This window comes from Carlito syrichta, unplaced genomic scaffold, assembly GCF_000164805.1.
Source record: "Carlito syrichta isolate Samal-C Ts95f unplaced genomic scaffold, Tarsius_syrichta-2.0.1 Scaffold304699, whole genome shotgun sequence".
NCBI lineage: Eukaryota > Metazoa > Chordata > Mammalia > Primates > Tarsiidae > Carlito > Carlito syrichta.
Window position 1 is genome coordinate 150,025 of NW_007248795.1, and position 12,528 is coordinate 162,552.

General features: G+C 35.0%; 1 protein-coding gene across 1 annotated transcript in view; it reads right to left on the minus strand.

Moving 5' to 3' along the window:
• Positions 1 to 3,103: 3,103 nt before the first annotated feature.
• LOC103263005 (guanylate cyclase soluble subunit alpha-2) overlaps positions 3,104 to 12,528 on the minus strand; it is a 125,473-nt gene continuing 116,048 nt past the window's right edge. The window contains exon 5 of the mRNA XM_008060678.1: positions 3,104 to 6,234. Within this exon, the coding sequence (XP_008058869.1) occupies positions 6,226 to 6,234 (9 nt within the window). The 3' untranslated portion in view covers positions 3,104 to 6,225. The remainder of the gene's footprint in view (positions 6,235 to 12,528) is intronic.

Sequence of the window (12,528 nt, forward strand, 5' to 3'; positions counted from 1 at the left end):
TTCAAAGCCTGTATTGCTTTTTTTTTTTTTTTGAGTTGGTATCTCACTCCACTGTCCAGGCAGGAGTGCTGTAGCACCCTCTTGGCCACCACAGCCTTGACCTGCTGAGCTCAGGCGATCCTTCTGCCTCAGCCTCCCAAGTAGCAGGAACTACAGGCATGTGCTACTACGCCTGGCTAATTTTTTGATTTATTGTAGAGATGAGGTCTCACCAAGTTGCCCAGGCTGTTCTCAAATCTGTGGGCTCAGGCAGTCCTCTCACCTCAGGCTCCCAAAGTGCTGGGATTACAGACTTGAGTCACTGCACCTGGCCATTTGTATTCTTTTGTAGAGGAGTTGGGTTAAATGTAAATGCTGCCTGAATTTAAAATACACTTCGCCCTCCCACTGTCCTCCACGGTCTCCCCACCCCACCTAGCATGCGTGGCCTTGGCCAACTGGTCAATTTTATCTAGTAAGCCACTGCTGGTGCTAAAGAAGAAACAGCTGGCAAGTCAGACCACCTAATAATTAGGAGAGTAGTCCAAGGACAGCAGGAGTGTATCTGAAATCCTGGTATGGGCATTGCCCAGTTCCCTTCCATCTGTGAGTACAAGGATGTCAGACTGTTATAGGCCAGAGCTCTGGGAATAGGAGATTGTTACAGTTCTCTTTTAATGTGTTTAAAACAAGTTAAAGCTGTTGTTTTAAATGCTATGACCTCCCTGTCCTTCCAAATGCTGCGATTGTCTGTCCCTTCCTCTGGAAGGCTGTAAAAAAAAAAATTATAAATTCCCCAAATGTTATCTAAAACGTCAGCATGACCAGGGAACTTTGTGTCACGTCAGTGGTCCTGTATCAAAAAATGTGAATGTAAATCTTAAATCATGCTAAAACTGCATGTAGGCTTCAAACCTGTGATAGGTGAAAGGCTATGAATTTGGGGTATAAATACTGGAATGAATTTGTGTTGCTTTGAGTGGGTTTTTTGGTAAGGATGCAATCCGTCTCCCTTTAAACTTTTCTCCGTCTCTGCATCCCTTCTTTGATTGGCAGGGAGAGAAAGCAGCTGATTGCTGCTCAGACTGTTTCAAAACCATTGACCTTGGATAGCTCGGAAGGCAGATCGAGTGCTCTGAGTCTACAGTTCTAGGGGAGTGGTTGAGGGAAACTAGAACATTAATGTGTGTTGGCTTCTCTCTGTATATGGAAAGGTATTACAAGAAGGTTTAGAACAGACCTGGGTGGTTTGTAGACAGAATTTGGAGAATGCCACTGAGTTCTGTACTTCAAAAAATAAAATAAATACAGGACTGAAAAAAACAGAGCAATGGAGACCTATTAAGACTTCTCATTTTAGCAAAGGACCGAGTCCTGGGGCAAAGATCAGAGTCAGAGCGCTTCTTTCCTCTCCATCCTTCCTTCAAGTTCTGTAGCTGCCATTAAATTAAGAGACAATCATAGGGACAAAGAAACAGGGCAGGCATAAAAATTTTATCTAGAGGAGAACCTTGGTTTGGATGCTCACATGGAACTGACTAGAAGCAAATGAATCAGAAGCCTTTTGTGTTCGAAGTGGGTTGTTTTGTCCACCAACAAAGATAAATATGATCTTTTCCTGAAAAAACCCGCGAATCAAAATTAATCTTCAGCCTACAAACATGTACTGGCATGGAGGGGACTGTGAAAACTATAAAGCTTCAAAGGAGGGCATATTTCCTAACACCCAGTTCAGATATAGCCATGGAAGGTAATGAACAAGGAAGAACTTGCCAGCAAACAGAGACAAGTGCCATATATGGAGCCACGGACAATGATTCCTTCTAGGGAGTTGGGCTAAGGCAAGGGCAATAAACCAGAGAATTGCAATGTACCTTCTCTTTCTTTCATGAGCATGTTAATTGAAATTATGCAAGTATCTTGTCTTTGCCATCTATCTATCTGTCTGAATATGCATACACACACTATATTTATGATGGGGAGGAGGTGTAGAGGGGAAGGAAAGAGACCACTTGTGTTTTGGTTCCAAAGTAACCAGGTGACTGATGGAGATGTCTGCACATAACACAGGTATATGGACTTGAGCTGGATGTTGTAACTGAATGATACTCTGTGTCATCTCCCTTGCAGAGGGACCCGAAGGCATTCTACTAGTGGGGAAAATTGTGTAAATCAATATTTGGCAACCAGAAAGGAAATTGTGGCAAAAACTGCTAACAAAATGTAGTTTTCAGCCTCATCAATCAGGCGTTAAGTACCTTCTGCCTTGCCTATTTCATAATAGTATCAAAGATAGATAGTACTTTAGAAACCAAGCCACAGAAAACGTACGAATCTCTTTCTTCTCTCTGCTTACATTTTTCTTACCTTTAAAATGAGGACAGCAAATTTTCATAGGCTCATTAAGATTTGGTTAAGAAACACACACACAATTAATTCTACAGCGATTCTCATTTAAGGACTACACAGTAAATATTTCCTATGTCTTTTACTTGTTCTCAGCTCTCTTAAAGTCAGGGAAGTCGTTCTCAAGAGTGGCATGACTTCTGAGCAGCAGCTAACAGTAAGAAGACAAGGGCAGACATTGAGAACAGCGCTGCGGGTGAACGCAGGATGAAGACTCCCTTGAGAACCGCCAGAAATAGCTAGAAATGGATTTGTAAGGTTGAGACACGGTGGTTATCGGAGGAGAGGGCCACCTCATCGAACAGTTGGGTGGAGCCCTGACATTCATTCAGTGAGCACTCAACTGGCATTTAATTACGATGGCGATATAATCCCTTTTCTCTGTCTATCCTTTCGGGGAAGCAACTAGATGGTCGTAAGACAGATGAAGTATGCCTTTTCTATGTCGCATACATTCGGAGTACATACAACTGCAGCAATTGTGACATGTGCTCTTTGGTCTTGTAAGCGAATTAGAGATTTCATGTCATGAAAACAATTCAAAATTGGCCTTGCCTAATGCTGGTCAGCAACATCATCTTCGGCCATAAATGTAGTGCATTATGAACACCCCATTCACTTATTTATTTGCTCCTCTGTTCTTCCATCTGTCATTCATTCATATTCAGTCATTGTCAGGCGCGATTTGGAAAACAAAATGTTCGAAAGAATCTACAGACTCTTTTTATGATATAATTTATTGATTTAAATATTTTATGAGTGACAGTTTGGACACTTTTAAGATAATTAAGTGCATGATGTAATTAGACAATATTGTGATGAATTATGTAAATATAACACACAACTATCATTTTCACTTTGTTTTATAAGAATCTCAGGTTTCCATCACTCATTTTTCATATACAAATTCACCTTGTTCTGCAGTCTGTAAATACAAAGATATTTTGCATCATGAAACATGCTATTTACATTGTATATGATTTAGAATAATTACAAATAAAAGAAAGAGTAAAAATGGTGTTACATGAAGAGCAAAGAAAATACAGTGGATATTTATAATCTTATAAGTATTATACTTTTACATGTACTATTATTCTTAAAATTGTATTGAAATGAGGCATATTTTATAATTTCAATCAGAAAGTTGCTCTAAACTTGTACTACTGGATAAAAATATTTTAAATTATAACATGAAACATCAAATGAAACCTCTTAAAATTAATGATACAGGTTTAAGAGATGCATTCATTTAAAAAAACAAAACAAAGAATAGCTCGACATTTCAAAATATATGCAATTTAACCATGCCCTACAGATATATTAGTATATTTACCTGATATTATTTGATGACATTACAATTTAAGTTTGTAATAACTAGATTTTTTTAAAAGAAATTATTCACAAAGTAAATCTGATAGCAAAAGAGCAGATAAACAATATAATTTACATTGCAAGCCAAACCAAAAATTTAGATCCAGGAAATTGCAGCAAATTAGCCAAAATGTTAAAGTAATGCAGATTTCTGGTTAAATAAAAATACCCCATGCAGAGGAAGCCAATGAAGGCCTAGCACATTATAACGGTGTGTTTTTATTAAGTGAGCTGGGAAACCTATTTTTTATTATATAGTGCCTGAATGTTCGATAGAAATCTACTGGTTGTTTAATTTATGCATTGAAATGAGCAAGCTTAAATTTGATATCTAAAGTACTGTTTGGCAAATGAGACGCTTTGGTTTTTTTTTTAATGGCTACTCACAGTTGGCAAGTCAGAATTCAGGTAGGGGTTGATTTTGAAAGGAAGAATGATAATTATTATTTCTGGAATGCACTTAATCGGTACATTTAAAAAGCATAATGCAACAGTTTCATCACTTGATTACCGAAGTTATAATGTAGCTACAGGCAGCTGTTATAAAACTTTAGACTTTTTCCAAGGCAAAACTCTCAGGAGGATTCTTTTAAATAAAGAAAAAGCTGTTCATCCAACTCTAAGAAAAATCAGAAAGTATTTCTCTCCATGGACCATTATTCTATTTGAACCTAACCTGACTTTCCCTGTAGTCATAACCTGCCATGACGATGTGAATCAATTTCTGCATAGCCGGAATAATTTTTGCTCCAAATTCTTGAAGGAGACAGTGAATTAGGAGCTTGTACATTTCACAGATCTGGGCCACAGATATCCACTCAGTGGAAAGCAGAATAAAAGGAAAAATGGGACTGTGGTTCACAGCTGTTCAAATTTTAACTTAATTTCTCCTGTTTTTCTCATCCACATTTCTGCTATATTTACAATCATTCAAAAAATATTCTCCTAAAGGGAGAAAAATGCTAAAGGTATTGAAAGTCAAATTTCTTCATCTGAATAAGTATTAAGATAGTCTACCATTTTAAGATAAAGGCTTTCTTAACACTGAAAATCACAGTCAAAAAAGAAATCAGTATTTTCATAGGTCCCAATTTATATGATAGCTGCCTTTTTTTTTTATCAGTTTCAAAATAGATTTATCAGTCTGAAATAAATAAAAGTTGACTAACAGAAATTCTTCTCTTTTGAAATTTTAAATTTTTCTGAATATTTCATACCCTTTCCTTTGACTATCTGATCTGTTAGAGTTAAGACCTCTGAGGTGTATAACAAAAACTTCTAAATAAGAAGTGGGAACAAAAATTCAAAGGCTATTTAACTTATTGAAGCACATCTTTCAAGAGAGAAAAAAACTATGATTTATATATGATTTTCTACCAGTGAACATAAACTTATATCATGAAGACAATTGTTAAGTGGTTTGAATATTATACTAGTACACTAACTTCAAAGACATACAAAGAATAAAATGTTCAGTTTTGAAGATTAAAGATTTGTTCAAATTATTACAATGCCAGGGGGAATCACCTAAAATGGGAATCCTCTTCTGTCTTCCTCATAATTACTCTTAAATTAAATATTTGACCTATTTTCCCTTATGAATAAAATACTTTGCTAGAAATAATTTAATTTTTCCTGGAAAAAAAAGGGGGGGGGTGCTTTGGATTGTGGCTTGCAAATGATTGATCCTTTGCTATATCATAAAATGATCTAAGCTGTGCCTTTTTGTATTTAATAACATGATAATTTGTTAATTCTGGTGAATACTCAAAACTGTAGTTAAAAACAGTTATCTGAATATAGGTTAAAACAGCAAAAGCGTAATGCTAAGAAATATGGAATACACTGTATATTGCTTTTTCAGTGAAGTAGACTTAAAAATTGAAGGCAAATGCTTTCAGATCCTCAAAAAAGAACCCCAAACACTATACTATGACAAGCTGAGTTACATAGGGGTGCCCAGGAAACAAGACAGTGCATCAGTTATCTCCAGACAAAGAGCTGGTAAAGTCAAGTCACATTTGATGTATCCACCTTATTGGAAAGTAGTTTTCAGAAAACAACTTCCCTACAAATAGAAAATTGTCTTTTTAATTTCAATCTTTAGCAGTGTGGTACATAAAAAAATTGAATTTGAAAATAAGAGGATTTTTTTAGAAATTAAGACATTTGTTGGGGCTAAAACTAGGAGATTGTCCAAAAAGATTGACCCTGATACTTCTTGAGAAAGCATTTAAATTCAGCGAAAAAGAACACCCATATATATTTTTATAAATCTAAGTTTCTCTTGACTGACAAAGCCTCTGAAAGTCAAGGTCCCAATCCTCTCGGTCGCTTCTGTCCCCAAATGATCTATGCCTACATGCTCACCTTCTTTTCCTTATCTCACAAATCCACAAAGTGTTCAATCATGCAAAAGTGAAAAAGGGAGGTCCCAGTCCAAATAGTAAAATACTATTGTCATGTGCCTTAAAAGATCTAGAAAGAAATGAAAAAAGAAGTGAGGGAAAAAGGGAGTGAGGGAGAGAAGGAGGGAAGGGAGAGAGGGAGGAAGGAAAAGAAAGAATGAGAAAAGATCTAAGAATGCTAACAAGCTTTAAAAGTCTCACCAGTTCACTGCACATAAAACTTCTATATATAGAATCCATTCACTTTGTATTCACCAAGAATTTTACTCAGAAATAATACCAAACTCTGTTGATATTCAAGTTATAGCCACACTTGATATTTGGACTCTTGCATGGTTTCTCATTAGCACAAAGACTATACCAATGTTTAATTAGATCATGCAGCAAATATTGACTGAAGACATAATATCAAATTTTCCCAACAGAAAACAAATTCTGCACTGGTGGGCATCTATGATGAGAGAAGCTCTTTTGGTCCCTGTAAATAGTCACGGTAATTAGCATATTTATTAAGTTTCTTGTTTGTTTTATCAAAGTTTTGACCTGCTGAGTTTTATGATATTCTGTCACCTTTTGACGTTCTGTTAAATATGAATACCATGTTTAAAAATCTATAATCGTTATCTTGACTGTTTATTTTCAGATTTCTTTCCAGTTCACAGGGCTGGACTACAGACATAGTTTTAATTAGGCAAATTTTGATTTTTGGGGGGGTCTCTTTTCATGCTTTTACTGGTGTCCCTTCATTACATTCCAGCTGAGCCCAACTAAATATTTCATATGTGCACATAAAATGGAACACCTCCTATAGTCAGGTAATCATTTGCATCTTCACTGGAGATTTCTTTTAGACGAAAAAAGTGTTTTTAAGGATCAAAAGAAAAAGAAAGCAATGAGCACCCATTATTCCAGGTCACTGAGTTATATAACAAATAATAGAGATGGATTTTTTAAGTGCCTGGTGACATACTTGAAACAAATTAAAAAGGCAGAATATTCTGTCTGCCACTCAGTAATAATTATTTTTATATAAGAACACAAATTAATTTTTTAAAAAACTCCCTTGAATTGCTTTAGACAATTATACAGTCCACTAGTTTATTGAGACCTTCCTGGCTAGAGTTAGATGTACCATCAGAGATAATTTCTTCTTTTTAAGAATACTTTTTAGTCAAAGAAGACAAAAGCAATTTATCTGAGAGTCCAAGCCAAGGTTAGGCTTTGGTTTCAATATAGTAATTTATACCAATGCAGTTCAGAAGGAGAGTTTCATGTTGTTGATTAATTAACTGGCTGTCTCAATATTTCATTTCACTTTATGGAGATGTTAACCTAAAAGAGGGTGGCCTTTCAAATGGTTATACACAAATATATGGATCCAGCTCATACCCATCTTGAAAGAAAGTCACAGTCATCTGCTGGCCTTGAAAGGAATGCTTCCTGCAAGCAATACAAGTAGAATTGCTCTAGGAATTAAGGTTTCACCGGGTATGGAAATATATAATTTCCTGTTAATCAGAGGTGATGTGGCAATATTTATATTTGCTGTTTATTATTTGCTATAAATTGGCTTTGACTTAGATTTTATTCTGATAAGTTTGAGATGCTTTGTTCTATAGACAACTGTGAACAAGCCTAAATATAGCATTATTTGATTGTTATTCTTAGCCCTTATTACTAAAATATTAATATTTTAAGAAAAAGAATACGGTCAAACTTGCAAACCATGACTCAATGCCACGATTTATAAGTGGCATCTATTTCTTCTGTAACAAATGGAAAATATGGGTAAAAATCATTGAAAGGCAATTCATAATTAGTGTTATCACCAGAGACTAAAACCCTAAAAAAAGCAGAAATACAATTCATTTTCCTTCTCGTTGCTGAAGAATTTGATACATTTAGAAAACTTTCAAAAGCCTCCAACATTCTGAGTTTTGGATAGAAATTAAGCTGACTCAGGACGATACATGTTTATCCTAAATGATTTTTCTACTTGATAATTCTAATGAAAAATTGTTGAGGTTTGCTTCTTCCTTTTAAGGTTTCTGTTGTAAACAGACTTTGCATGGATTAGCCAGTTACATATAAGGGAAAGATATTGGAATGATGGCAAGAGACTATCTAATTATTTTTAATTTTAGAAGACTGGGAGCACATCTTCATGTCTCCCACAGAATACTGCCAAATGCTGTGGAGTGATTCTCTCCCCAGGTAAGTGCTCTAGTCCTCTCAGAGATGGATAGACATCTTTCTACTGTAAAGCTGAATGCTTGTTTTGCCAGCAGCCAAAGCCCAATCTGAGAAGAGTATGAATAAAACTATGAAAAATAGTGCAGTTCCCAAAATGATTTTCCAGATTTCAGAACTTGAAATAGAGTCTGTTATTTATGATTCAATTTCTCGACTAAAGAAAGATGTAACTTCTATAATGACAGAACAATTTCTTTAAAGATGCAGAAAATGGAATTATATTTTTCTCACTGAATGGTAGCTCATCCAGGCATGTTTTGAAAGGAAAAAAATGTTTTGTTTTAATATCTCTTGCACACTGATAGTCTGTTTTCTGAGCTAATTTTAGCAGGCTTTTCCGTGGCATATGGCAGAGCTGGTATTTGGCCTTCTTTGTTCCTTCACCCCAGATGTTCTGACACGCTCATTTACCTTCATCACTGTAACCAAGACTAGTTCTATCTGCCACCTTCAGAGAGACGCTATTTATAGCTCCGAGAGCTTCTGTCCCAGCTTCACTGAGATGTGCGGCTGCTGAGAGGTTGGCACTACCTCCTCAGAAAACTAAAAATGGCTTCTGAAGGTTTTCTTTTTCTTTCTCTTTTTAAAAAAAGAATGACCAGCAGTCAAATAAATCATTTGGCTTTCACTACACTAGAGGTGTCTATTGTGAAAATTACTTCTCCTTTAAGAGTCTCTATACCCTTCTGAAAAAAAAGATTAATTTCTTTGCTCGATCACATCTAAAGATCCCGCCCACCCCACCTACTCCATCTGTCCCTTTGTCCCGAGTCTGATATATGAAACTGCCAGGCAGCCAAGTACAAGGAATTATCTTCAGAAAGTGAGGGGGTACAAGGAAACAATTTTGCACATTTCTGATTATACCCCAATTATTACTTTCCTGTCTTACTTAGGTTTAATGACATTTAATAAGCCACAGTAAAAACATATTAGGTAGAATCCCTTTTTTATCTCCAGTAGAGAAAAGACTACAGAGGAAGACTGAATATAAATAAATTCCTTCATTTAAAAAGATATGCATCAAAAGAATTTTAAAAAGCTATTATTCAGGTTTGTCATTTTGTTTTTTCTTATCTTTTCTGTTTTTAAATAATAAACAAATAGTACTTAAGTCTAATGTTAAGAGTGATCTGATCAGCAATTAGATGGATTAAATGAGAGAATAAATTTGGTGTAATTTAATTGATTCAAATGAAATAGTTTCCATTGCTTATTAACACTCAAAAGCATTCTTATTAAGGGTTTAAGGATCCAATGATATACAGTCTGATAATTGTCAAACCTTCTCAGTGAATCAACAATCCTGTTTGATTTTGATGGGGAGATTTTCCAAATTGTAGTCAAGAAGGTGCTAGGCATAGCTATGAATAATAGAAAGATAAAGACAAAATACTAGCACACCCTCTCACCATTCTATGTTCAGAATCAAAGGAGAGTTTACATAGCTATGAAATACTAGGAGCTGTAATCTTATTTAGATGCTTAGGAATGGATCCTAAATTTATATGATAAATAATAATCTGATGTTTAAATATTGTTCATTGTAAACAAAATTACGGGTTGCTTTTAACTGTAATCCTAATACTATATTCTAAATGATGGATGAATAAACCTAACAACAAAATAACTGATTATTATTGACTATGCCACATTGGATTAAAATTATATTTTAAGAAGACTAAAATATGACTTGTTAATTTTAAAAGTTACAAGCTTTAGTTTTTTAATATTACTGTAGAATCACTTCCAGACATATATTAATTACACTAGAGATGACTTTCAGTCAATCATATTCTGAAGTCAAAATACTATCATACTTACTAAATATTTGTGTAGCCGTCATAGAAAACAGTGGTAATGAGCTCTTTCTATCTTTACTCTTTCATCGTCTACAATCTTACCAAACCAACACTTGAATTAGGTTATTTGTCCCCAAGACCCATGTATATTTTTGCAAAACCTACTTCCTCAATCACTTCTTCTAACCTACACTCTACTTTCACTCATTTATTCATCTTTAACTTCCTCCTTACTATTAAATACTACAAAGATGTGGGAAACATTACAAATGACACACAGATCTCTTTGAGAGGAATAGAAATAATACATGATAGGTATTTAAAAAATTATACACCAGAAATAATCTGATGGGAATATATTAATTACTTTATAGCATGTTTGCAAATGAGTAACTTCTGAGTTAGATTAAGCATGTCATTTGCTCAGATTTTTTTTTGTTTGCAAATGAATAACTTCTGAGATAGGTTAAGCATATCAGTTGCTCCGATATTTTTAAGCTGAGTCATCACTTGCTGCTCATTTTGCTATAGAATAGTGAGTATCTTTAAAAAGCCCACACCAGCTGTATTATTGCTTGTATAAAACATGTCATTATTTCCCGAAAGGTTCCATGAAATGCACAGAAGTGCACGTTTCATATGGCATCATCACCATGGCTTAAATTATTGCTTGAAAGGTTGTTATAAGGTATTGCTAGAAAATCACTTTTAGATGAATGTACAATTCAATGTGAAAAGTACATAGTGAGACTAAGTATTAGGTTGGTTCTTTTCACAATATGAAAATCAAAGCATTCAGAAGTAAGGCTGTCACTTCGACATTTGCTTCTGTGTCGTGAAGTTCATAGTTTATACCTCGGTGGTGAGGATCAGCAAATGTTGTGATACACTGCACAGCTCTGGCAGTAGCTAAGAAAATGGTACCGTATCTGGTATGCCTAATAGCCCTATAGTGAGCAATATTCATCCCTCATGCTTATCAGTGTTGACATCTGTCTCTAATAAGTTTGAAGACTCAAAAAGGAGACCCCAAGTTGGAAAACCAAAGCTAAAAAAAAAAGTTGTGGAATAAATAATACTATGAAGTTCAGAGTATTTAACTTTTTAAGATAACTCTAAATGAAATTAACACATCACTATCTTCATCAACTTGCACGTCTAGCAATCGTGATTATTTGAATACTCTTCAGTGATTCCCAAGTCTGGCTGTATATGAGCATTACTTAAACTGATATTTCTAAGTACAGATTTCTAGGCCCTCTCTGAAGCCTACTGAATCCAAATCTCTGAAGGTAAAGCCCAGTCAATTGTTTTCCTAAAACTCCTCAAGTAATTTTGTGAAGCCAGCCAGATACTTCCGAGTGGATCAGTTGAACCATTGAACTGGATCATTTCTTTAATATGGATGGGATGGCAATAAGGTGATTAACTGAAGCAGTGATCTGGTTACAACATATTAGATACAAAGACAAATTTTACTTCTCTACATTCCCAAGTTTTTCCACAAAAAAAATCCTTTTAATCATTTAACATCTACATTCAATAAACACACATACTAACAAACTAAGGATATTCATCACTTTATAAAACTAGTTCACAATATGAGATTAGCTGTGATTCTTTCTGTGTTATAGACGCATCAATGGCTTTTTTTAATGAAAGAAAAGGAGAAAGGAATAAAGGAAGGAAACAGAAACGAGAAAGTACAGTAATACTTAGGTTTCAATTGTTTGGATCAAGTGTGAGGAAGGAATTTTGCACACTATCTCAATATAGTCCGACAAGATTATATTAATCTGTATATAATATCAGCATCTGATATTATTCACCACCACAAGAATCCTGAAATTGAGTCCACAGCTGGGGTCAATTTACCCACTTAACAATAAATTTTGTTCAATCATGTGAACATAGCTTATGTGTATGTTAAATCAGCCGGTTGTGATTTAGGTATATTCATGTCAAGAGTTTCCCATAAAACGATCACTCAGGCTGGAATATGTTAAATTAACAATCTAGTCTCTCATGCATCATAATTTGGGGGTTATATCTAATAACCCTTATAGAAGCCTCTAGAACAATGTACTTTTTGTAGTTGAAGCTCTATAATCTAATAAAAGACACTGCTAGCTACAATATAGGGATTGTTTCCTGGACTTGAGTTTCTAGGTATTATTGGCTCAAAGGCATCTGGTATACCACCCAAAACCAATTCAGATCATGTGTCATTAATGCCAAAGGAACATTAGATGAAGTTACAAGAGGTGCTTGGAGTCAGATTGTATTTTGAAGAAAGAGCAGAGGGAGAA